At 50.3% G+C, this 27,556-nt stretch overlaps 1 protein-coding gene across 1 annotated transcript; it reads right to left on the bottom strand.

Moving 5' to 3' along the window:
* Positions 1-27,555, bottom strand: KCTD10 (potassium channel tetramerization domain containing 10). The gene is made up of 7 exons (XM_010828666.1): positions 27,477-27,555; positions 15,317-15,530; positions 8,863-9,032; positions 5,746-5,835; positions 5,369-5,421; positions 3,884-4,079; positions 1-922 (listed from the first exon to the last, which is right to left on the bottom strand). The coding sequence occupies exons 1-7, from the start codon at positions 27,477-27,479 to the stop codon at positions 698-700; spliced, it is 951 nt and encodes a 316-aa protein (XP_010826968.1). The 5' UTR covers positions 27,480-27,555; the 3' UTR covers positions 1-697.
* Position 27,556: the final 1 nt, after the last annotated feature.

The raw sequence follows: 27,556 nt of genomic DNA, 5'->3' as shown, positions 1-27,556 counted from the left end.
CATTGCCCGCAGCCAGACCACAGATCGCCCGAAGGGGCAACAGGTCTGCCCTTTGGCAGAGCTGGGCAGCCAGGGCCACACTGGGAACCGCAGCAGAGAGCCATGAACCTCCAGGGCACACCTCCCGCTGCCAGGAGCTGTGGGTCTCCACCCACAAGCTTGGAGCGGTGCCCATGGCCGGATGGGCAGCTCGCAAAGCCCTGGAGCCTGTGCCAGGCCCCGCACACAGGAGCGGGGCCAGGGCGCTGGGCTGCAGGGTGGGGAAACGTGGGGACTCCGCTGGTGACCACCAACCACAGGGCCCCGCTCCCAGCTGGCAAACTGAACCCTGGAGGGAAGGCCCCCGAGATCAGAGGCAGTCAACACCCACCAAAATAAATACTGCACAGGCGCTCCTCACATGCATGTCCACCCGTTCACCCACCCCCTCCTCTGGAAGCAGGGAAAGCCTGGCTCCCGCGCTGCTCGGATTCTCTGGGAAACAGAGACTGTGGACCCGGCTTGTTCACCAGCTGGGTGCATTCACCTGGGTAAAGACATCAATTCACCTTGTCGAGAAACACTAAAATCGTTTGGTTTGTAGGGAAGTCTCTTCAGACTCTGGGGGAAGTGGCAGGCTGGGAGCCGGTGGGGGTGCTCGGTGCACGAGCGAGGGGGGGCGGGCGGCAGGTGGGGGGCGGCAGGGGCCCCCACCCGCTCACTGGTGGAGATGGGCCCGGTCGTCCGGGCGCTTGATGTGGATCCGCCACACGCGCTCGATCCGCTCCCGTTCCCGCTCCTCGTCCTCGTCCAGGTGGTGGGAGCGCCCGGCCGCCCCGCCCGTGGCCTCCAGGAGTGCGTTGTCAGGTCCCCGGCCATCCTGGGCCTCGTACAGCAAAATGTTCAGGGTCTCCTCGTAGATCCGGGCTTCGGGGAACTCCACCTGCAGCCCCACGAAACACAAGGCAGAAAGTCAGCATTTCACAGCTCCCCCACCGCCTGCCTCTGCTGCTGCTGCTGAGGACTTGAGAGCAGCGCCGTCTGGCCCCAGCAGGCCCCCAACAATCTGCAAGATGGTCATGATCACGTCCCAGGTGGTTACTGTTTTCAGTGGGCAACACCCACACGGCGCTGGATTCACAGGAGACAAAGCGGATGCATGCAATGCGTCTCTCTGCCCCTCGATGCCTTTCCTTGGACACTGGCATCCCTCCCAACATGGTGCTTCTAACAAACAGGGCTGCATCCTTGCACATCTATCATTCCACACCTTAAGGCAGCATTCTGTCCAAACAGGGGCCACCAGCAGGGGGCCCTCATGAAACAGACAATTACAATCCCTCCCCGCTCGGTAAAGCACCACGTCTTTTCACCGCCCTTCGGGGTCAGGCGCCACGAATAAGAGGCAGGTCCCAGGCACCTGTCTCAGGCAACAGAATGAATCAGTGAGAGTTGGCAAAGCACTTGCGATGCTGCACCAAGGAAGATGGCAATGATGCAGAAACCCAATTGGGACATCAGTACAGTGAGCTAGGGCAACAGAATCCGAGTGTTGGTGCCAAAGCTCAGCTTCTGGAGATTTGGGCTGAAAGGAGGAGGAGGAAACAGTTCCTATGAAGGGGTGGCCATTCCAACACCATCCCCCTGGAGACAGGAGCCTGACGGGATAGGACGCAGAGTGAAGGAAGCCGGGAAGGGAGTCCTGGCCTCCGTCCTGGCTCCACCATGAACCAGCTGCCCAAACAAGAGCTCAGGCTCACTCCAGAGCCCATCCAAGAATCTATACACAGTTGGGATCCGACCGTGAGGTCTCTCAGGACCTCTCCTGCCCCTTAAACTCCAAAAACATAGAGTAACTATTTTAAAGTTCAATCAATATGATGACTAGACTTTGAATATTCAAGGGAAGATTCAATTCACATACAGACACACAAAAAAACAAACTAGGAGCACTTTCCCGGTTTTCCAGTAGTTAAGAAAATGCAGTGGACTCAGGTTCGATCCCTGGCCTGGGAACTAAGATCCCACACGCAGCAAGGCAACTAGGCCTTTGAACTGTGGTGCTGGAGAAGATTCTCAAGAGTCCCTTGGACAGCAAGATCAAACCAGTCAATCCTAAAGAAAATCAACCCTGAATATTCATTGGAAGGACTGATGCTGAAGCAGAAGCTCCAATACTTTGGCCCCCCAACACAAAGAACTGACTTCCTAAAGAAGACCTTGATGCTGGGCAAGACTGAGTGCAGGAGGAGGAGGGGGAGACAGAGGATGACATGGCTGGATGGCATCACTGACTCAATGGACAGGAGTTTAAGCAAACTCCAGGAGACAGTGAAACACAGGGAAGCCTGGTGTGCTGCAGTTCATGGGGTTCAAAGAGTTGGACCCAACTTAGCAACTGAACAAGTAGAGATTATCATATTATGCAAAGTCAGAAAGAGCAAAACAAATACAGTATGGCATCACTTATGCTGGGCTGTAATCAGTCACTCAGTCGTGTCTGACTCTTTGCGACGCCATGGACTGTAGCCCACCAGGCACCTCTGTCCACGGCGATTCTCCAGGCAAGAATACTGGATGGGTTACCGTGCTCTCCTCCCTCCAGAGGATCTTCCCAAAGCAGGGATTGAACCCAGGTCTTCCACATTGCAGGTGGATTCTTTACTGTCTGAGCTACCAGGGAAGCCCAAAAATACTGAAGTGGGGAGCTTATCCCTTCTCCAGGGAGCTTCCCAACCCAGGTATCTAACCAGGGTCTCCTGCATTGTAATTCTTTACCAGTTGAGCTACCAGGGAAGCCCAATATCACTTATATGTAGAATCTAAAATACGGCAGAAGGGAACCTATCTATGAAACAGAAACACAGACTTGAAGCACAGACTGGTGGTTGCCATGTGGGAAATGGGCAGGTGGATCAGGAGTTTGGGATAAGCAGATGTAAACTATTACATAGAGGACGGATAAACAACAGGGCCCTACTGGAAAGCACAGGGAACTAGATTCAGTATCCTGTGGTAAACTGTAATGGGAAAGAACATGAAAAAGGATATATGCACGTGTAACCGAGTCACTCTCACAGGAATAACTTAATACCACAGTGTATGATCAACTATACTTCAAAAAAAAAGAAGGGGGAAGAAAAGAGAAAGGGCACATAAGGGAGGGAGGCAAGCAGAGACGTAAAGGGAGTGAATTCAGTGAGCGTGGGACCTGATCTCTAACCACACTGCAGCATGATGGGGCTCTGCAGAACACAGGGACAGAGGCCAACGGAAAGGTCAGGCCCACTGGCTTGCGGAGGATGACATAAAAATGGGTCCACAGCGTCCAGATCAGTCAGGGAATCGCGCACTGGGAAGGAAGCCCCCGGGGTTCAGGAGGAGTGCCCAGTGAGCCCTGTGAGGGCGGAGGGCTGCCCAGGTCAGTGGGGAGGACAGACGACAAGGAAGGAGTAGGTCACAGCCAGACGCTCAAGGTCAAGACCTTGGAGGGAGCACTGCTCCTGATGAGCGAGATGGATGCAGCCAGGCTGGTGGGAATACATGTCGTGTGGAGGATGGCAAGGTGGTGTCAGATCACTGATGGCAGAGGAGAAAACACGGGTGGCAGGGTACATGTGGGGACAAGGATCCGTGTGAATCCCAGTCACAGAAAAGGAACCCAGCAGCAGTGCGACTGCCTCTCCTTGCTGGGTGTCCGAAACGAAATGCCATGCTGTTTTTCCAAGCCGACAATGGGACCTTTCCAGGGCCCTAGAGATAGTAAGCACCAGTGAGGAGTTGAGTCCAGAAAACATCTTTAGAGCCTTTGCCTCTTACAGTGGATTTGGCTGAAGGGAAAGGGAAGTTGGACGAACATGGATTTCAGGCCAGCCACCTGGCACCGCCCTCTGCAGGCCCTTACCTTTGTCTGCTTCTTCTCAGTGGCGTAGACGATGGAGGTGCAGCAGACCTCGGCAATCTTGCGGCCCTGGCCGTAGAAGGACCAGCAGCAGATTTCGTCCCCAATGACGTCCTTTATGAACAGGACCCTTCCGTTAAAGCGCAGAGACAGCTTATCAAACAGTTCGATGTTTTTCAACATATTGTCGTCAGAATTGCTGCAAAAGAGCAGGTGATAAGGCAACTGATCACCAGCAGGTGTTACGGGCCACCACCGGTGGGGCAGTGTTTCCACATGCAGACCCCTTATCGCCACCAACCCTTACCAACCTCACAAGAAGCCCAAGAAGGCGGCAGGGTAGTCCCTACTGCTCAAAGGAAAGCAAGGATCAGAGAAATCAGGGAGCTGCTCAAGGTCAAAAACTAATAAATGGCAGAGCTGAGTCTCAAAAAGACAGCTCTGGCCCCCAAGGCTGTGCTCGAGTGGCTGCCCTGCTGTGCCAAAGACAGGGACGAAACGCTGAAAACACAGGGCTCTGCAGGCACAGGCGGCAGGTGGGGGACACAGAGGCATGCTCCATGGAGCCCCGTGAAAGGCTGAGCAACCAGCCCAAAAGAGACTGCTTATCCTGGGTCCATGTACTGGTCTCGACTGACTTCATCAACCCTACTTCCTGTAATTCTTGATTTGGAGCCACATGTTCCCAAGAGGCAAACAGCACTCTAGAAACCCATATATATTGCTAGTGGGAACATAAAATGGTGTAGTAGTCACTGTGGAGAACAGTCCGGCAGGTCCTCAAATGATTAAACCTGGAGTTCCTGCGTGACCCAGCAATTCCACTCCTAGGTATCTACCCAGGAGAAATGGAAATGTGTGTGCGCACACACACGTCCACAGCAGCGTTATTCCTAGCAGCCAAAAGGTGGAAACAACCCTAACTGCCCAACCACAACTGGTGGATGGAGAAACAATGTGGTCTGTCTGGATGGTGGAATATTATTCAGCCATAAAGAGGAATGAAGTACTAATCAGGCTACAACATGGATGAACCTTGAAAACATTATGCTGAGTCAAAGAAGCCAGACACAAAAAACAACGTACTGCATGATTCTATCTACATGAAGTGTCCAGTGTAGGCAGATCCACAGAAATAGAAAACACAGCAGTGGCTGCCTAGGGCTGGGGGAGGTAGGAGGGAGGAGCAGTACGGGGAGTGACTGATAACGGGTCCAGGTTTCCTTCTGGGATGATGATAACGGCTTAAAATGAGGTAAGTGGTGATGGGTACACAACTCTGTGAACATAGTAAGAAGCACTGAGCTGTGTATTTTTAAAAGGGTGAATTTTACAGTGTGTGGGAATTAGATTTCATAACTATCTATCCAGCAGGGCACTCTAGAGGTGCAGAAAGGGAACGTGTGTTTTCAACTGAAGGGAATGTGGGGGCAGGGAGCTGGGCCTGGCAGGCATGAGTACAGAGGTCTTTTCTGGCCAACACCTTACCTGGTATACGAGTATTTGTTGTTACTTCTGTTGTAGAGCAACTTCACAGCTGGCTGTGGGTTGTTTTAGGGGAAAAAACAGAAAGAAGAGAGTTACTTGGGAGTGCAGGTACAGAGAACCACTGGCTTCCCTCGGAGTTGGGGCCCTGCCACCAGCCTGAAGAGGCAGGTAAGCGTAGCCTGCGGGGTGGGGAGGGGCTGAGACGGAGACGGCATGACCCCAATACCAGGGGCAACACAAGGTGAGCCGCAGGCTCCCATTCTTGACCCCATCTCAGACCTTGTGCAAGCAATTTTAGACATATTTCAAAACCTATTCAGAAGAATCCCCACCATTTCAGTAGCAAAAGAAATGCCACAAGGGTGCCTCCAACATACCTTATTTGACGTCGCTATAAGTTTCTGTTCTTCCTTGGATGACGTAATGACGGGAACTTTGCAGAATGGCTCGTAAGTATCTTTGTTCTGCTGGAACAAAACATACTTTCAGCCTGGGAGGCCTGCCCAGCATTGGATTGTTTAAGCTGGCCTGCCAGGCAAAGACAGGTTCTGGTGAGAGAGATGGGGCAGCCACGGCTGCGAAGAGAGGAGGACGATCTTATAAGCTGGGCAACGATCAAGAGTGGAGTTCTCCAATGAACCTGCTCTTTGGCCAGGAGTCTTACATGCCAGAGTGTTCCGTAAATACTATGATAACATTTTTTCATAGCCCAGTGAAAGTGAAAAGAAAGTGAAGCTGCTCAGTCGTGTCCAACTCTTTGCGACCCCGTGGACTGTAGCCTACCAGGATCCTCCATCCATGGGATTTTCCAGGCAATAGTACTGGAGTGGGGTGCCATTTCCTTCTCCAGGGGATCTTCCCAACCCAGGGATCGAACCTGGGTCTCCTGCATTGTAGGCAGACACTTTAGCGTCTGTGCCACCAAGGAAGTCTTCTTATGGCCCAGGAAGCCACTCAAAAATAAACCCTAAACAAGGCAGATGAAATATGATTGCATCAAAACTCCTACAAAGTCCACTGCAACGACTGTAGAGAAATGAAAAGGTATAAGCCCATAAGGAGAAAAGGACAGGAGAAGTACGGTCAGCAGGCAAGAGATGTCACGGATTCGAGGCTGGAAAGCAGGCCTCCAGTGAGTGATGACCAAGCAGAAGGGGAAAGCTGAAACCCAAGCCGGCTGAAAGAGTCTGGGAGATCTTCCCAGAACAGCTCTGAAGGCTGGGGGGCTGAGAGCAGGACTTGAGGACTGCCTGCTTGTTGGCAGAAACACTGGTGAGACCCCAGATGGATGCCCTGCCCCAGCCTGGCAGGAGAAAAGCCCACTTTCCTGGAGAAGTTTGTACAGGAGAGGACAAGGCTGACTTGCTATTCTGAAAAGGGGGGATTCAGTGAATTATCTACACGCTCAATGGTGATACCTACCCCTTCTGCTCAGATCCCAAAAGACAGCCAGTCAGGCTCATACCAACCAGGCTAGAGAGGGGAGGACTCCTCTACGAGAACCACCTGTCCAGAAGAAGCGTTTACAGATTCTGACGTTGAGAGTTCCCACTGAAGAAGTCAGTCTTATCAATCGCCACTGAAGCCCACAGAACAACAAAGACCAATACCTACAGTTTTTTCAGAGCTTAAATTTCAACAGACCGAGGACCATCAGATTAGATTCAGAAAGCCTCTGAAATATGAGACTGAAACCAAGACAAAGAGAACAAGTAAGAGGAGGAGCCACACGATGAAGGCAGCACAAAGGAAACTTCCAATAGTAAGACGGGAATGACAAGAGTATCACATCCTATGAAACAAGGCTGGCGTGCCACATTAAGAGCACGTGGAGAACAAGAAAGGGCTCTTGGGAGTCAGAAATACGAGAGCAGAAACGAAAAACTCAACAGAAGCCTTGAAAAGATACAACTGTCTGAGAACAATAAAAGTGACAGAAACTAGGCGGCCAGGCCCCTGAGGTTTAATCTCAGACTAACAGAAACCACAAAAAGGAGCCAGAGGGCGTCTCTAAGACGAAGGCGAAACAGATTCCCTGATGCGTCTGAGCAGACCAAAAGGAGACTGTGGTTTCTGAGAACTTGGGGCTACATTCGGATTGTGTGCTTAGAAAACCAAGCCAACAAAAAACAATGAAGCAACGACTAATTCTGGCAAACTGAAAAGTTATGAGAGAAAGGAAATAATCGCTGTATACTCTATGGCTCAACTGTTAACAATATTCATATGACTCACTGTGAGCTCTGAGTACCGGTTTAATCAGAACTTTGAGAAACGATATTGAGAGAAGGAATACATGCATGCAAGTTTGGTAGTGGTTTGGGGTGGTGCATGAGCTAACTTTCCACTTTCTATAGAAATGTCAGTAGATAATGCCGAAAATGGACAATCAATAAATAGCAATGTAAGAAATATGGGAAAAAACAACTGCTGTAAGAATCAGAAGAGGCTGCTTCAGGGTAGGAGGGGGTCGAGGGCGTATGGTAGTGGTTTAGACATCAACCTTGCCTACAGTACTGACTTGCCTTTGTAAATGCTTTACCTGCATTACTTTAATAAACATAAACACGAAATGAAAAGAAAAAAGTAAAGACTTCAACGTTCCATTAGACGTACATTGAGTTCACAGACTCTCAGGGGAGGTGGTATGTGCAAGCTAACAGTTCCTCAGGCAGATAGGCGTGACGGGGCTGCCTCCACGGGGAGTCACGCGGACAGGCGGCTGGGAGAGGCGCAAACGTGAGCCTCACGAATACAGATCGATGCCTCTGACAACCTACAGGGACTCTTCTGATTCTCTGCCGCGTCTTCACAGCTGCTGGCCCATCAAGAGGCACCTAGTTCTGCAGGATTTTACTCTCCCTAGACTTGATGGCACCACACTCCAGTACTCTTGCCTGGAAGGCTGCAGTCCATGGGGTCACTGAGGGTAGGACACGACCGAGCGACTTCACTTTCACTTTTCGCTTTCATGCATTGGAGAAGGAAATGGCAACCCACTCCAGTGTTCTTGCCTGGAGAATCCCAGGGATGGGGGAGCCTGGTGGGCTGCCGTCTACGAGGTCGCACAGAGTCGGACACGACTGAAGCGACTTAGCAGTAGAAGCAGACTTGATCCCAGTGGTCTTGCCCCAGGTCCAGCTGAGGAGTGAGGGGTATCTGTCTGCAGAGATTATGGTGGACTCTCAACAATGACTCATGGGTAAGTCCCCAGAAGGGTCCAGAAAACAGAACAAGTTGTGTACCCCATAGCTGGGTACTGAAGGGCTGCAATGTACACAGGAGAGGACCCGAAACCATGGGGGCTGAAATACGCTGGAGAGCAATCAGGTGGCCCGGGCGTCCCAGGTAAGCCTCTCAGGGGTCAAGCTGGCCAGAGGGGAGCAGCCCCGAGGTCAACTCACTAACTCGCACAGCAGCTCAGTGAGGGAGGAACTGCCCTCCTCCGCAGAGAGGGGAACCGGAGGCGGGTGGCCCGGCCGGGGGACACCTACTTGCAGGGCGGCCTGACACTCCTCCACCAGGCCCTGGACCAGGTAGTACTTGGCTTCTGCCAGCAACTCTTCGATCTCCCGACGGCTCTCGGGCAAGGGGACCGCCCCGTCGCGAAGGTAGTTGAGTATCGTACCGAAGTGCTTGCCACACCGGTCAATGAGGATCCAGCCTGCGGTGGGAGGAGGCGGGAAAGAGGGGTTCGTCAGCTGGGTGTGCCTTTCCTGGAAGGTCCTGAGGGGAATGAGGTGGCTCTTGGTTCCGTCCACCTCCTGGGGGCAGCAGGACCACGAAGAAGGCAGCGGCCTCACCCGCCTGGCTCCCACCAAAGGGCTGATGGAGGTCCTGCCTGGCAGCACCGCCATGGCTTCCCAGCCCTGCTGGCTGCAGACACCACATCCGGACTCACTGGTCTCAGGCTCTTCCAGGTTCAGGGTCCCTGCGTCCTGAAAGTGTGTTTCTAAGTTGCCTCAAAAATCCCTTTGTCAAGTGCATCCCAAGAGGGCCTAATGCCCCACATCTGGATAAAAATAGGGTCCCAACGACCACAACCCATGGATGGTGGGAAGGCTTCTGGGGTGAAAACATCCACCACTCCTTTTTCAACAATACTTTTTTCAGACTCCCACACAGCAGAGCCATTTCTAAGGAAGCAGAAGGCTCGCTGCCCACAGGCTGTGACATCTGGCTCCCAAGGGTGCCCCCCAGGCACTCACCAGCACCACCAGAAGAAATCCCATCCGTGACCCCACACAAGGCATTTAGGGACCTGAGATACAGTGGTGACCAGACAGACCCTGCCCTCGAGTGGTTCAGCCTGACCTGGGGAGACGGCGCTGGCATTTATGAGAAATGGAAACGGCTCCCAGCTGCTGACAGGAAGTAGGCATGGTGCAAAACTGTGCCTTGGGGGTGGGGGCAGGACAAGGCAAGCCCTCTCACTTATCAGCATCCTCTCCAATCTCCAATCCCACACTGGCCTGCGTTGCCCGCTTCTCCGCCACTAGAAAGCCATGCTTCTCAGGATTCCTCGGCTGAAACATACATGCTATTGGGAGGGGGAAAGTGGACTAGAGCCTGGGAAGAGGAGAAGGAGGTACCAGAAAAGGAAGTAAGACCAAGCACGCCTCGAGAGAAAATGTGAAGCCAGACAGATGGAGGGGTCTGGGCCTTCCCAACCCGTGGCATCACCCCAGGAAGGGGGCCCCCCCGTCTCCTGTTGCATGCTGCAGGGGAAGGGCAGTTGGGAGGTTTACACAGCAATCAGTCACACTCTGCCTCTGCTTACTCAGTCTGGGAAAAGTGCCAGGTTTCCACTCCTGAGACCACTATGTCCTTCCCGAGTCCTCCTCAGACCTAGGCCCTGGATCAGCAGAAGTCAACAAAGGCCAAGATCAGCCAAGGCACCTTTTCACACCCGGAGTGGCAAGTCGGCCCACCTGCCCCTAACCCAGCGCCACCAAGGGTGCGCAGGTGCTCTAGCACACGAATTGGGTGGTGCCTATCACCATCACCAGGAATGCTGACAAGGCCATTTCCATGCTTCCCGAGCCAACTACTGCTCAGTCCACGGCTCCCGGGCCTTTGGTTACAGGTTGGTCACAGGCTCTGGATTCCTGAGCACAGTGAGAAGTTTATCTGCAGTCTCGGCAAATGCAAATCAAAGATGGGGGCCTGGATCCGAGGAAGGATGAGGTCTTCACGGGCTGGCGAGTCCTGTCATCTTGACGGTGCCCGCTGATGCTACCGCTCCTTTCTCCAGTGGAGACAACACAGTACAGGCTCAGCGTCTGTCCCGCAGCTCAGATCCTTGAGCAAACAGGACCACTGAGTGTGTATGGGCGGGGCCAATCAGAGTACAGGCCCCACTCCCCAAAGGAAGCTCCTCCCACTCTAGCCAAAGTGTGGCTGAGAGGCCCAATACTCCAGGAGAAGCCAAAAATGCAGATTTCCCTGTGAAATCTCCTGATTTTTCAGTAAACTGAAGAACTGGAAAAGATCCTGATGCTGGGAAAGACTGAGGACAAGAGCAGAAGGGGGCAGCAGAGGATGAGATGGTCAGACGACACGAGTGACTCAATGGACGTGAGTTAGAGCAAACTCTGGGAGATACTGAAGGACAAGGAACCTGGTGTGCTGCAATCCCTGGGTCTCAAAGAGTTCGGACATGACTCAGTGACTGAACAACAAAACTAGCTGTAAACCTGTCATTAACCCCCCACAGGGCAGCCAGAGCCGGGCCTGCAGGCCACTGCCTTGTGACCTCTGCGACTGTGGATCAAGTGCCCCCTTCCAATGAGCTGACGCGGTACGGTAAGGCCGGATTACCTTCCCACCAGTTCTTGATGAGAGATGCTCACTCTCTTACATTTTCCATAGATAAAAGAGAGGCTCAGAGAGGCTCAGGGACATCCCCTATTTGGGGAGGCAGCAGTAAGCCACAGAGAACAAGCGAGAAACTCGTTGGAAGACTCCTTTCATCGTACAGAACTGAGGAGCCACGGGGAACCTCGGTCTTTGGGAGAAATGGCAACCAGCTCCACTCAGCTGCTCCGGGAAGAAAACCTCCTCCCCTGCCTTCACTGAGTGGACGACTCGGCAGCTAAGAGCAAGGGCCCCTGAAATCAATTACCCGAGTGACACTTCAGAGTCTCCATAAACCAACAGGCGGACCGTGACACTGGGCTCTGGCTCAAGAATGCTGCCAGGAAATGCTTGTGGCGAAGGAATCATACTTTGGACAAATAAGGGAAAAAAAAAAAAGGAGAGCCAGGAGCGCTCTCCATGAGGTTTCAATTAGCATTGTGACTTCAAAAATATTTTTGCTGCTTTCATAGCAGGAATCGATCCCTTTCAAACAGTCAGCTCTGGTTACTAGCGTGTAGACAAGCTGAGAGAGGCCAAGCCACATCAGGATGACCTGGAGTCCCCCAGCCCCTTGGGCAGGGCTGAAAGAAGGGTGAGGGGTGCAGACCCAGAGGCTCTTGGACGGACGGGCTGAAAGACGCACCCAGCGTGGGCCTCTGCTGGAAACCCAGCTCCGCGCTTGCCTGCTGGATGACATCGGCATTTCACTGAACCTCTCAGTCCGGCAGTTTCCCGTTCTAAAATGGTGCCTCCCTGCGCTGGCATAAAGGCGAGAGAATGTACTGGAGCCACAGAGCACAACGCCGGGTCTATCGGCAGCACTCAAACCAGGTCTCTGACGCTGAGCCCTGTATACGGGTCCTCGTGACTGGAGACGGCGTGTTCCAGCCCCGGAGACAGTGGTCTGCTTAGCTTCCGGGGAACCTGGGAGAAGGCTCCACTTAGGGTCGGGAGCAGCAGACCACATTCCTCCTCTCTCCTTCCTTCCCCCACCTCCTCCAGGAAGCTTTCACCGACCTCTCCTTTGCCATACTAAGGTAGATCTTTATGGCCCCAAACTTGCCTAGGTACTTGAGTCCCTGTTACAAACTCAGACTCTTGGAAGCAGCCTCCTTCCTGAATCGGGATCTGCAGGGCAGGGTTTCTCTGCCTCGGCACTCCTGACACTTTGGGGTTTTTTTGGCTGCAATGGGCCTTCATTGCAGCACACAAGCTTTCTCTCTAGTTGTGGCTTGCAGGCTTCTCCTATTGCGGCGTGGTCTTAGCTGCCCTGTGGCATGTAGGATCTTAGCTCCCTGATCAGGACGTTGAACCCCTGTCCCCAGCACTGGAAGGTGGACCTTTAACAAGCAGACCACCAAGGAAGTCCCTACTGACACTTTGTGCTGTGCTCAGTCACATTTGTGTCCGACTTGGTGCAACCCTATGGACCGTAGCCTTCCAGGCTCCTCTGCCCATGGGCTTCTCCAGGCAAGAAAACTAGAATGGGTTGCCATACCCTCCTCCAGGGGATCTTCCCAATCCATACGATATACAATTCAGACAGGCAGAAGGGCGTGGAGTGCAAGAGAGTCTGCCACCACCCAGGACCCCGGGTCCCCTCTCCAGAAGCCACCAGCTTCTCAGGTATCCTGTGGAGATTTCTACCAACGCAATGCACACAGTTTGGGGCCTTCAGGGCCCTTGTTCCGTAACCAGAAAGCCGTCCTGCTGGCTTCGCCCACCTGTTTGTGGCACACTTCACTGTCACCGACAGCCTTCCCACCTAAAGGCCAGGATGACGCTGTGAGATGCAGAAAGTCTACCCTGTTTTGCAGATTTGAAGGCATGCTCAGGCCATGGGTGGGGCTGTGCAGTGTTTCCCCAGGGGCCAACAGGATTGCTCTGCCAGCACAGTGCTGGCTGGAGGACCAGACACCCAGCCTGACGTCCAGGCCTGAAAGGGCTTCAGTTCTAAGCTGGTGGTTGGGCCACAAGGCTGCCACACTCGGGCACCCCAGCCTGAGGGCTGAGCCCACACCAAACTACACAAAGCAGATAGTAAGAGCTAGCCAGTTCTGCCTTCAGTAGCGTCCTCGTTTCCAGCTCTGTATATTTTGAAAAAGCCTTTCACCTCTCTGAGATGTGCCTGAGTGTCAGCTGCTCAGTCGTGTCCGACTCTTTGCAACCCCATGGACTGTGCCCCCAGGCTCCTCTGTCCATGGGATTCTCCAAGCAAGAACACTGGAGTGGGTTGCCATGCCTTTCTCCAGGAGATCTTCCCGACCCAGGGATCAAACCCAGGTTCCCCACACTGCAGACAGATTCTTTACCATCTGAGCCATTAGGGAGTGGATTTCTCACTGATCCGTAATAGCAGCAGCCACCCCTCAAAGGGTTAGGGTGAGACTTAAATGTAACAAAGCCCCCAAAAGGCCATACTGTGAGCTTTTCCTAATGGCTCGAAGGGGGCTGGTGCTCCCCTGAAGTGAAAACAGCTGTGGTTTGGCATATCCAAAAACCACACTCCTTCCCTGGGGACGCTGGGCTTTCCAGGAAGCCCCAGGCAAGCACACGGTCCGGCAGCTGTTGAGAAGCCCACGCAGGCCTGCTGCTGCCACTCCCAGGAGCCTCCCAGCTGGGGGCGGGAAAGCCCCGGACTGCGTCTCCTTTGTGACATGGCATCAGGCCACCACAGGCGAGGGCCCTTCAGGGAGATGAGGCTCCCACTTTGCTTCTGAAGCAACTTGGGCGCTTTTCCTGAGCCCTGCCAAGGACTGGGCAGGGCGGAAGTAAAGCCACAGTGATCCTGGGCTCTCAGATAAGGTCTGTTTCCTTCGGCAGCTGGGGCGCTATTGTCTTGATTTCCACAAACACTCCCGCGATGCTGGGTGTGGCCCAGCAGAGGGGACCCTCCCACTCCTAAGCAGCTCGGCGCGGACTTCTGGGCATGGCATGGAGGCAGCTCTGGGGCTCTGGCCTCACTCGCCTGCTGCTGCTGGGCCAGAAACCCAAGGTCACTGGGAGCCCAGGGAAGCAGGACTTCGGGCCCCACAGACTGGCTTCTCCAGGACACAGGGAGACGCATCCACTGGTGGACAGCTCAAGGGTGCGCTCTCTTAGGATCTGAGAACATGATGTGCACACCGGGCCCAGGGCCCCCAATCCCACCAGGGGTCAAAACTCGCCCCTCTCCCAGGCACTACCATCCCCAGAGAGGCAGGGCGTCAGCACAGATGCCAGCCTCAGAAACAGGGAAGGTAAGGCCAAGCCAGGCTGTGGCCTGGTCTCAAGCAAGCTCAGGACAAGCAATGAAAGATGGGGCCATCTTTCAACCAAATGCCACCTTCCTCCGTAAACCCGGTCAGAGAAGGATGCTCTCTCTTTCAGGGTTCTGAGCGTTCCCGGTGGGTTGGAAGCAGGACCACTGGAAGCCAATTCTTTATCTTGTATTAACAGGACTTTCCACGAAAACAAAAAAACCACACACTGAATGCACATATACTGAACGCTTCCTATGGACCAACAGCCTCAGGAAGTAGGTGCCACCGTGCCCATTTAGCAGATGGAGAAACGAGATGTCAGCAGATTAAACAACTTGAGGAGGGTCACCAGACATGAGAACGGGAGCTGCAACCCCAGTTCAGGTCGGTGAGTCCTCAACAGGCCCCAGCCTAGGAGGGCAAGGGTCCCGAGCAGACGCTCCTGCCTCGGTCACACCTGAGTCTCACTCTGAGATCACAGGATCTTCACGAAGAGAATGGGAAGGGAGCCAACCAGGGGAGCCAGTCCAGTGTCTGCTGCACAGAGCTGAGGCCTGGGGGCGGGGAAGTGACATTCTCAAAGTCACAACGCAAGCCAACAGCTAAGTGGAGACTATGACCCCACCCACTTCCCCCCAGGTCTCAGCTTAGGTGTCACCTCCTTAGGGAAGCCCTCCTTGACCACACCCTGAATAGATGTGGTCTCCATTACTCACACTCAAGGCTCCCTCCACATCTGGTAACACTGAGCACAACAGGAAACCCGAGCCGGTTTTGTGTTGCTTTTCTGAACTGGAAGGAAGCCCTCGACCAGAAGCACAGCCCCAGCCCGGGACCCTGGGCTTACCTTCACTGTCCGTGAGCACCTCCATGCGCCCGCTGAACATGGCCTTCAGCATGGTGTCCTGCTTGGTCAGCGTCTGCATGGTGGTGTAGTAGAGGGCTCCACCCACGTTCAGCTTCACGTACTTGGAGCTAGGGCTCGTGCCCTTGAAGGAAGTGGTGCGGGTCGCAGCCGCTGGCACCGCTGAGCTCACCACACTTTCTCCTGACATCTCTTCCTGCCCGGGGACAAGACGCAGGGTCAGCAGGGTCAGGGCACCAGGCCTGATTTCCTTTCCTCAACCAGTGGGCTGCGGCTGGCCTCCAGATGAGTCCTACTTAGTCCTAGTGTGTCCTGCACTGAGAACAAAGTTCACTCCCGGTCTTCACAGCTCAGGAAGAGTTCAGAGGAAAACCTGGATTTCTGGCTTCTCTTAAATCAGAGGCCAGGCCTTCCCTGGTGGCTCCGGGGTAAAGAATCGGCCTGTCAACGCAAGAGACGCAAGTTTGATCTCTGAGCCAGGAGGATCCCACATGCCATGGAGCAACTAAGCCTGGGAGCAGCACTGACTGAGCCCGCAAGCCTAGAGCCTGTGCTCTGCAAAGAGAAGCCACCGCAGTGAGAAGGCTGCACACGGCAACTAGAGTAGGCCCTGCTTGCCACAACTAGAGAACAGCCTGCACAGCAACAAAGACCCAGCGTTACAACAACAACAAAAATCAGAGACCAACTAGGCAGGCAGGGGAACGCATGGTGTGAGCTGGGGCGCCGGCCGCCCCGTAGGCACGCGTATGCAACCCCAACTGGCCCCAAACTCCACGCAGACAGCTGGGCTCACACAGCGGCTTCACCTGTTGACCCTGCAGATCTGCATTTACCACCGAGTCCTGCATTACAAGGAGTTCCTTTGTGTCTACTGCTGATATAACTAAAGGGACACCCTGGCTGTGTCCTAAAGCGGCTAAGAGCGCTACCTGGGTCTCTGTCCCCTTGTTGCCACTCACCACGCAACAGATGAAAGTGACGCCTTTCAGCTGAATTACCCATGAAACAAGCTTGGAAGAAATTGAGTGTGATCTCAACTACCATTCCCCTCCAGGGAAACAGTGTTTCCCAGGACTCAATGAAAGACATCAAGATGCGGTGAACCCAGTTACTGCAAAATTAGAGGCTTCCTGCACTAGCGTCGCCCCACAGCGCAAGATTCACCGAGTCCCTCTAAGAGCCCTGCTGGTGACCATGGGCATCTCAAGTCGTAGAAGCGGATGCCGCTTCTGATCGAAGCAGACAGACGATGGGAGACTGGAACCTGGCGCGCGCGTACGCCAAACTGTTTATAAAATTTAATTGCATTTCTATTGAACTACGGTTGATTTGCAACGTTGTGCCAGTCTCTGTGGCACAGCACTGACTCAGTTACACACACACACATTTTAATACTCTCTTCACTGCGGTTCCCTGTGCGCTACAGTAAGACCATGTTGCTTATCCAGCCTCTATATGAGTCAAGTGGCCTTATGAAGCATCACTACAAACAGAGCTCATGGAGGTGATGGAATTTCAGCTGAGCTATTTCAAATCCTAAAAGAAGATATTGTGAAAGAGCTGCACTCAATATGCCAGCAAATTTGGAGAAGTCAGCAGGGGCCACAGGACTGGAAAAGGCCAGTTTTCGTTCCAATCCCAAAGAAAGGCAATGCCAAAGAACGCTCAAACTACTGCACAACTGCACTCATCTCACACGCTAGCAAAGTAATGCTCAAAATTCTCCAAACCAGGCTTCAATAGTATGTGAACCGAGAACTTCCAGATGTTCAAGCTGGATTTAGAAAAAGCAGAGGAACCAGAGATCAAATTGCCAACATCTGCTGGCAGGAGAAATTTCAGAAAAACATCTACTTCTGCTTCACTGATTACGCTAAAAACTGTGACTGTGTGGATCACAACAAACGGAAAATTCTTGAAGAGATGGGAATACCAGAACACCTGACCTGCCTCCTGAGAAATCCGTACGCAGGTCAAGAAGCTACAGTTAGAACCAGACATCGAACAACAGTCTGGTTCCAAATCGGGAAAGGAGTACGTCAAGGCTGTATACTGTAACCCTGCTTATTTAACTTATATGCAGAGTACATCATGCGAAATGCTGGGCTGGATTCAAGATTGCCAGGAGAAATATCAATAACCTCAGATATACAGATAACACCACCCTTATGGCAGAAAACAAAGAGAACTAAACAGCCTCTTGATGAAAGTGAAAGAGAGCGAAAAAGCTGGCTTAAAAAAAGCTGGCTTAAAACTCAACATTCAAAAAACGAAGATCGTGGCATCCAGTCCCATCAGTTCGTGGTAAACAGATGGGGAAAACAATGGAAACCGTGACAGACTTTATTTTCTTGGGCTCCAAAATCACTGCAGATGGTGACTGCAGCCATGAAATTAAGAGATGCTTGCTCCTTGGAAAGAAAAGCTATGACAAACCTGGACAGCATATTAAAAAGCAGAGACACTTTGCTGACAAAGGTCTACATAGTCAAAGCCATGGTTTTTCCAGTAACCACATATGAATGTTGAGAGGTGGACCATAAAGAAAGCTGAATGCCGAACTGATGCTTTTGAACTGCGGTGCTGGAGAAGACTCTTGAGAGTCCCTTGGACTGCAAGGAGATCCAACCAGTCCATCCTAAAGAAAATCAGTCCTGAACATTCATTGGAAGGACTGATGCTGAAACTCCAATACTTTGGCCACCTGATGCGAAGAGCTGACTCACTGGAAAAGACCCTGATGCTGAGAAATACTACAGAAGGAGAAGGGGATGACAGAGGGTGAGATGGTTGGATGGCATCACTGACTCGATGGACATGAGTTTGAGCAAACTCCGGGAGTTGGTGATGGACAGGGAAGCCTGGTTTGCTGCAGTCCATGGGGTCGCAAAGAGTCGGACACAAATGAACAACTGAACTGATGTAATAGTTTACATCAGCTAATCCCAACTCCCAGTAGAAAACTTTCTTGGGTAGGTAAAATTCTACAACTGGAGAAGTGTCTGAGAATGGCTGAGTCTTTACTGAACCTGTGGTTCGGGGCTGAGAAGGCAGCCCCTGACGGCCAGCAGCTGCCTGGCCTGCACGCTGAGGCTCTGGGCTGCCTGCAGCCCATCACCACCAGACAAGGCCACCTGGTGGCAGATGGATCAAGATCCAAGCAAGTCCTCTCTGTGATTATGTCTGAACACGGACAAAAACACTGTCCCAAAAAATGACCAGTAGAAGCCAGGGCTGCTTCTTTCCCAATTAGAGCCCAAGCCCCATTCCATCCTTCGCACCTTAAAGGGAGGAATTACGGAGACCCAACCACAGAATTAGCCCTATTTCCTGACAGCATTCAACACAAAGTGAAGCCCCACTTCCCTGATTTCTCCCCAAACTCACCCACCGCCAGCCAGAGTCTCCTGAGCCACCTCACACTTCTCCTTCAATGTATCAAGGAAACAAACTCAACTTTGACTGCAAACATGCTCCTGGTTTTGGCTGGAGGGCATAAAACTATACTCTGATAACTGCAAAAGGATTTTTTAAAAATATTCTTTATTCCTTTGTCAGCCTTCCCACAATGAACATGTATTATGTTGATAACTGATAAAAACAAACAAAAAAAAGTGTCTTTTTTCTGCTGCAACACCTGGTATGTGGGATCTCTAACCAGGGATGAAACCCACGTCCCTGCAGTGGAAATGTAGATTCTTAACCACTGGACCACCAGGGAAGCTCCACAAATGTTAATTTTTAAATGGGCTAAGGGACTAACTGATAGCAACCTGCCATCTATCGGTGGTAGTAGAGACAATGGCAAATTTGCTCGACCTCCATCCCCTCAAGAGTGGCCTGGGGAACTGGAGTCAGGGCCTGCTGCGGGAAAAGATGATGAATGGCCTCCTGAAGAGTAAAGTGTTTTCTAAAGAAACTGTTCCTGCTCCATCACGCAAAAACGTCACAAGCAATTAAGGTTTGAAAAGTGCAGGCTGAGCTCACCTGGGGTCTCTGTGGCCTGATGCCAAACGCAAAAGACAGAGGCCAAGAGGAAGCAGGGCCCTCACCTCCCAGCTTCCTTCTGAAACCAGTCCCGGGATTTCAATTAAAATTCGATTCCTGGTTAGAGATCCCACATGCCAGGTGTTGCAGCAGAAAAAAGACACTTTTGTTTATTTATCAGTTATCAACATAATACGTGTTCATTGTGGGAAGGCTGAAAAAGAAAGGAATAAAGAATATTTAAAAAAAATATTTTGCAATATCAGGGTATAGTTTTATGCCCTCCAGCCAAAACAAGTTGGTGACACTAACAGTCATCACCAACCACTTACCCCAGAAAGACACATCATCCATGGGATGACAGAAACAGCTTATGGGAATAAGGAATTTTGGAAAACTTTGAAGACCTGGAGCAGGGTGGTTAAAAAGCTTGTAGTTAGGGTCTTCCGGTTCAGGATGGTGGAGAAGGACTTGCGCTCATCTCCCCCTGCAAGAGCACCAAAATTGCCACTAGGTGTCGAACAACCATCAACAGGAGGAACTGGAACTCACCAAAATAAGATAGCCGACAAAAAAGCCGCAGCAAAACGGTAGGAGGGGCGCAATCACGAAAAAAATCAAGTCCTACACCCGCCGGGTGGGTGACCCACAGACTGGAGAACAGTAATACCAAAGTTCTCGCACTGCTGTGAAGGTTCTGAACCCCAAGTCAGGCTTCTCAGCCTGGGGATCCAACAAAGGGACTGGGAATCCGACCCTGAAGGCCAGCAGCATTTGATTATAGGACTCCCACAAGACTGGGGGAAACAGACTCCAGTCTTAAAGGGCACAAATGAAATCTTGCCCACACCAAGACCCAGAGGAGAGGAGCAGTGACCCCCCAGGAGACTGAGCCAGAACTACCTGCCAGTGTTGGAGGGCCCCCTGTGGAGCTGTGGGTCAGCAGGGGCTCACCACACGGACGGGGGCACTGGCAGCAACAGTCCAGGAGTCCCCCTTGGCATGAACCCTCTCGGAGTTCACTGCTAACTCTACCACAGAGCCCAGGGCTGGGTCGTCTCAAGCCAAACAACTACCAGGAAGGGAGTGCAATCCCACCTATCAGCAGACAATTGGATTAAAGCTTTACTGAGCAAGGCCCTGCCCACCAGAGCAAGACCCAGTTTTCCCCACCTCCAGTCTCTCCCATTAGGCAGCTTACACAAGCTGCAGCCTCCTCTGTCAGAGGGTGGACAGAAGAAGCAAGAAGAACCACAGTCCCACAGCAAATAAAACAAAAACCACATTAATCAGCATGAAAAAGCAGAAAGTTATGTCCCAGATGAAGAGACAAGATAAAACCCCAGAAAAACCACTAAGTGGAAGTAGGCAATTTTCCAGAAAAAGAATTCAGAATAATGATAGTGAAGATGATTCAGGATCTCAGAAAAAGAATGCAGGCAAAGATTGAGAAGATGCACGAAATGTTTAACTAAGACCTAGAAGAACAAAAGAACAAAGATGAATACAGTAGAAGGAATCAATGGTGGAAAACTGAGCCAGAAGAACACATAAATGACACGGAGGACAGAATGGGGGAAATCACAGCCACGGAACAGAATACAGAAAAAAGAAATGAAGACAGCCTAAGAGACCTCTGGGATAACATTAAATGCACCAACATCTGAATTGTAGGGGCCCCAGAAGGAGGAGAGAGAGAGAAAGGACCTGAGAAAATATCTGAAGAGATAAGAGCTGAAAACTTCCCGAATATGGGAAAGGACATAGTCAATCAAGTTCAGGAACCATAGAGAATCCTAGGAAGGATAAACCCAAGGAGGAACACACTGAGACACACAGTAATCAAATTGACAAAAATTAAAGAGAGATAAAATACTAAAAGCAACAAGAGAAAAACTACAAATAACATTCAAGGGAACTCCCATCAGGCTATCAGCTGATTTCTCAACAGAAACTCTACAAACCAGAAGAGAATGGCATGATACATTTAAAGTGATGAAAAGGAAGACCCTACAACCGAGAATACTCCACCCAGCAAGACTTTCCTTCAGATTTGATGGAGAAATCAAAAGCTTTCCAGACAAGCAAAAGTTAAAGAGAATTCAGCACCACCAAACCATCTTTACAACAAATGCTAAAGGAACTTCTCTAGGCAGGAAACAAGAGAAGGAAAATACCTATCTACAGAAAATAAACCCAAAACAATTAAGAAAACAGTAATAGGATCACACATATTGATAATTACCTTATATGTAAATGGATTAAATACACCAACCAAAAGACACAGACTGGCTGAGGAGATGAAAATATGTGCACTTCCGCTTATCACATCGCTCTGCTTGGTCCTTCAAACTGTATGTATTTATTTTATATTGTTAGCACATTCCCCTGTGGCCTGCAACTGTAATGACCTTTTATTTTTTTATCCGGCTACTGATTGTGAAAACCAATAAGCATCTTTCATTATTGTGATTATGTAACTATTACTCACTTAATAGCATTGTATGATTGGTCAACAGGAAAATAATAGAGTTTTATATCACCAAAATTATCATTTAACAGAAAACCTGTAATCACTTTTTAAAATCCAGATGCATATCAGAATTATCTTGGAATTTTTTGAAAAATACAAAAGGCCAGACATTGCTATTTTTTTTCTTTCTGCCAGAGCTCAATATGTTTCCAATGAGCAGCCATGTTTAAAAACTGGACTATATAAGGATCTTTTACTTTTATCTAGTTTGTTTCACTTTTTCTATTTCATATTCAGTGCTCCCATTTAATTTAGTTTGTTTTCCAATTTCTCCATCTCTCTTTTTGATGTTCTTTCTCAAGCCTTTATCCAGTGTAGTAAAGCTCTTGTATACACATATAAAAATAATATGTGTAACATATATTTTAGAAAATATGAATTTTTGCCTAACTAAAAAATTTATGACATTTTGATTCCACTTGTTTGACTTAGCCTGAATAGAATGTTAAATTTCTAATTTAAAAAAATAGATATGCAACAAGCAACAAAGGTTTAGTGTATAGCACAGGCAACTATGGTCAATATCTTATAATAACCTATAAAGGAAAATAATTTCAAAAATAATATATATGTATATCTCACATTTCTGTGTACCTGAAACATTGTGTCAACCACACTTCCATAAAATACAAATATTAGAGGAAAAAAGCTTGTATTTATGGATTTTGGGGGGGTCTTGGGTGGGATGGGAGTTCATTAAGGAAATCTGCCCCGAAATGTAAATATTTTTTTAAGCACCCTTGTCAGATCAAAATTTACACAAAAATAAATGTTTTGGGGAAATGATGTAGCATTTTGTAAGGCACCTAACATGAAACAGGTAAATAAAAGTCGTAACAGATAATTTTGTGTACTGTACTTGCTTTGCTTTCCAATACCTTTTTAAAGATAATGTATATACAATAAATGTTTTTTTATATCTGTTTTGGTCACATTGGGTCTGAGCTGCAGCACGTGGGGTCTTCGTTGAGGCGCATAGGCTCTCGAGTTGTGGCATGAAGGCTTCAGAGCTGGAGGGTTCAGTGGTTGCGGCATGGCCTCTGCCTTGAGGCATGTGGGCTCTTCCCGGACCAGGGATCGAACATGTGTTCCCTACACCGCAAGGCAGGTTCTTAACCACTGGACCATCAGGGAAGTCCCAAAAAAGTGTATTTTAAGTGTAGAGTTGGATGAGCTTTGATCAATGGATGCATCTATGTGTACTTTAGCTGCTCAGTCAGGTCTGACTCTTTGCAACCCCAAGGACTGTAGCCCGCCAGGCTCCTCTGTTTATGTGATTTCCCAGGCAAGAGTACTGGAGTGGGTGGGCATTCCCTTCTCCAGGGGATCTTCCCGACCCAGGGATGGAAGCCTGGTCTCCCGCACTGCAGTTAGATTCTTCACTGTTTGAGCCACCAGGGAAGCCCATATATGTAGCCCCTACTCAAGATAGAGAACATTTCCATCACTCCAGAGAGCCCCTTTCCTGAAGATGCCACTGTTCTAATGTGTATCATCACAAACAACCATTTAAAATCCAAATAGGGACTTCCCTGGTGGCCCAGTGGCTGAGACTTTGTGTTCCCAATACAGGGGGCCCAGGTTCGATCCCTGGTCAGGGAACTAGATCCTGCATGCGGCAACGAAGGCCTGGCGTAGCCAAATAAATAAATATTTAAATAAATAAAATCTAAACAGTGGTGGAAGCCAGCTATCATTATTTCCCTTTTGTGAATTTGGATACCTTGAGCCCACATTCAGTCACTTCCTGAAGTGCATGGTGACAGAGGCGGCCTGATAACAAAGCGAGAGAAGAACGTGGGCAAGTCCTGCCTGGCCTCAAGCCCACGATTTAATCAATGGTTACACTTGGTACATACAGAGCTATGACACAGAAATTGAGAAAGGAGACCTCACCTCAGTCGTCTTCAGAAAAGCTCCAAAATAAAGACAGGAAGCCATGTGTGGCTGAGGGCTTGGGTTTGCAAATCAGACCTGAGTTTAAGCCCCTGGCCCTGTAACTGACCAGCTGTAGGAGCCTGAAGGAGCCATTCGAGCCTGTGCTTAGCCACTCAGTCATGTCCAATTCTTCTCTACCCTTCAGGCTGCACCCCGCCAGGCTTCTATATCCGTGGGAATTTTCAAGCAAGAATACTGGAGTGGGTTGTCACTTCCTCCTCCAGGGGATCTTTCTGACCCAGGGATCGAACCTGCATCTCTTGGGTCTCCTGCATTGCAGGCAGATTCTTTAGCTGCTGGGCCATCAAGGAAGGCCGTCTGGAACCTAGTCTGATCTAGCAAGCGGGACAGGAGCCACACCTCCCTCCCAGGGCTGTGGTGACAGAAGCCCCAGAGGGTGCTGGGCCCAGCCCCTGGCTCAGAGCAACATGAAGCACCGAAAGCATAATCTGAGGATGCGCTCCAAGTCTCAAATTCTCTTCTCTTCAGAGACCATTTCCAGCTCTTCTGACATCTGACTGAATTACTAAGAGGACGAAGGTGGAAAATATCTTGGTCTAGCTTGAGAACTCTGAATAGACAAAGCAAGCCTTGCACCTTTTTGGAGCACACTTCAATACAAGGAGAGGACCTTGGGAAATACGGTTCTGGCTGTTGTCTGTTCCTAAGCCCGAGTCAGATGGAGCAGGGACACAGAGCAGCAGACAAGGAGGCTCTCACAGCCAAACCTCTCTTCGGAGGACTCCCCAGCCATCCCCGCTGGGGTCCTGCTTTGTTCCAAAGGCTTGAGTTCATTATCAATGAGGTTGGGGAGGTGAGGCAGGAGAGAGCAAAACTGGCTATAAGAAACACAGGTAATCAATACTTGACATACTAGTTACCAATTTTATTCAATCAAAAGTTTACTCTAATTATATCAGTAAGTCTGGCTTTCTCTTTCCCAACTCAGAATCAGCACACTGTTGCTGATTCTCAATGGTGGCTCTCCACCTACCAAAAAAAAAAGAGAAAAAAATACTGATGCCTGGGCTCAACCCAGGGAAATTCTGATGTAACTGGTCTGGGGATGTAGCCTGGAAATAGAAATTTAAAATTCCAACTCCCTGGGTGATTCTAGCGTGCAGCCAAGATTGCAACCCTCAGTTCTAAAAGATCTGTGTCACCCCCGGGTCAAGCAGGCTACATTTAACTTCCTGGTCTTGCAGAAGCTGCCCCTCCTCTGGCTCCATGGGCCCTATGAATTCTAGACCACACATAAAAACAAGCCAAATCAGAAACAAAAGCAGGCCTCTGATTCACAGCTTCAGGCCACACACAGAGAGGAAATAACTGTACACTAGCTTAAAAAAAATAAAAAAAATATCAGCCGTGGGGGAAAGCCCTTGACTTGAAAAGAAATCCAGGCAAGTAAGTACAATAGGAAAAAGATACTGAATCCCTCAACCTCCGAAGTGTTCTCTACCATCTCTCTGCAGAACTATGTTCCTTGTTGTGTGTTGGAGGAGACGTGTATGTGGAAGGTTTGGACATGAGTTTAGCAAACTTGGACTGCAGTTCTGTGTGACGCTTAGACACACCAAGTCTCAGTTTCCTAACTTTTTTTTTTAAACTATGGGTTCTACCTGGGAGGATCTGATAAGGGTATTTATTGATTTATTCGGCTGAGCCGGGTCTTAGCTGTGATACGTGGGATCTTTGACCACTGTGGCATACAGAATCTCTAGTTGCGGCATGTGGGATCTAGTTCCCGAAACCAGGGATCAAACCCAGGCCTCATGCATTGGGAGCACGGAGTCTTAGCCAATGGATCACCAGGGAAGCCTCTCAGTTTCCTTACTCGTAACATGAAGTTAAAGTCAAAATCTTCAGAATAATCCTCAAGGAATAAATGTTTAAAAAAAAAGAGTGTCCTTTTCCTTCTGCTCCTCAAGCTATCCTTAAGACCAGAGGGTCCTAGCCCTGGCAGTACTGGAATCACCTGGGTGCTCTTAGATGTGCTGAGAGTTGGCTTCAGCCCAAAACAATTAATCAAATTGTGGAAAGGTGTGGAAACTCAGAAACTAGTGTTTACAAAGCTCTTCAGGTGATTCTAATGTGCAGCCACAAAGCTCAGGTGTTCCTTTAACTAACTAGATCTAAGGGTTCACTGCCTTGAGGCTAATTATAAAACTTCCCAACTCTGGGCACTTCTGCAATTCAAAAAAGTCTGTTCCATTTCAAATCAACTAAATTCAACCAGCCACAAAACTGTAGCATTATCTGGTATCTAAAACCTACAGGACAGCCACTGCTACTTCCAAGTGTTCTGTCAAATTACTTACTCTTCCAGTGTTGAGCACACAGACCATTGTCCTATTTCTTTCAACAGTCTAGTGAGAAAAACGTCATCATTAATCCCATTTTCAAAGGGAAAATGAAAGTATCACAACTATTAGGGTCCTCTGACTCCCACTCTCATGCACTTCTCATAACAGCCCAAATCAAGAAATCATGACTTTAATCGTTTGCAGGGCTTGCTGGGCCTTACCCCCAGATTAACTCAGTAGTCCGGTAGGGTTTGAAAACTTGGCCATTTCTAACAAGTTCCCAGGTGATGCTGCGGGTCTGGGGACCACAGTTTGAGAACCACTGCTTCAGTGCCGCCTTCCCTTAGGGTGGAACTTACTTGGCACAGAAATGGAGTAGTTCAAAGTCAGATACAGGTAGAGTCATTTCTTCTTCCATATTGGCCTTGGGACTGGTGTTCCCTAAGACTGCACTTTTCAGGGAAGAGACTCCGGGCAAACAAGTGAAGAAAAAAAAAAGGGTCTGGGCTGAAGTCTGGTCATTCCCACTCAGGGACAAAGCCAAACAGCAAAGCCCTGAAGGATTCCAAGCACAGAGAAACATTCCCACAGATAGGTGATGAGAGGGTGAGACACCCCGAGCTTCTTAGGTGTGGCCACCCCGGTCTCGACGGAAGTTGACTAGATACGTACCCGGGCACCAGTTAAGGTGCTGAACTCCGTGGCTAAAGTATCCTGACCTGAGGCCCCTGGCATCCCTCCGCGGAGTTCCCAGCATCTAATCCACGCTCTCCCACATGCTCCTTCTCGTTTCTTTTCTCCACGCCACTGGCCCGAATACTCAGACGCACCTTGCCCACTTCCCCGAAACCCAGAGACTCTAGCACAACTTCCAAAAACCCCAAACGCCCCGCTCCAAGCAATCTCACTTCGCTCTCTGGTCACCTACACATCCACCTTCACAATCCTTCCTATTTTCCTCATTTTCCACCCCAAAAGTCCACTTTCAATGACATCTCTTTGTTCTCTTTGCAATCACCAATTCTCATTTCTAACCAGCACTCAAGTCTTAAGAGGTGGCCCGGCTCACCACTACCACCCACCCCCCACAACTTACTCAAGTACATATCTACTCCCCAAGCCCAAATACCCTTTCCCGCGTCCCCAAGAGCCAGGGATAAGCCCCCCACCCTACAACAGAGGCACAATTCTCCGCCCAGAGCCCTTCCCCCACCCCCAACCTCGCCCCCCATCCAACCTCCCAACCTCCTCTCCCCTATCGCGACAGTCCATCGTCGCACCCCTTCCTCTCGGTCTCTGCCCTCTCTATTCTGCCTCTGACCGGCTCTCTCAAGCGGCTCTGCAGCCCCTAGTCCGCGGGCAACGCCCTCCTTACCATGAAAAGCCGGAGGAAGCCGGAGTCTCCAAACCCGGACTGAAAGAGACAGGAAACACCCAGCTCGCGTGAGCCGCGGG

The sequence above is a fragment of the Bison bison genome, unplaced genomic scaffold, assembly GCF_000754665.1.
Source record: "Bison bison bison isolate TAMUID 2011002044 unplaced genomic scaffold, Bison_UMD1.0 scf7180017864495, whole genome shotgun sequence".
Classification (NCBI taxonomy): Eukaryota; Metazoa; Chordata; class Mammalia; order Artiodactyla; family Bovidae; genus Bison; species Bison bison.
Note: the sequence above shows the minus strand (reverse complement) of the source record. Positions and strands in the feature narration are given on the sequence as shown.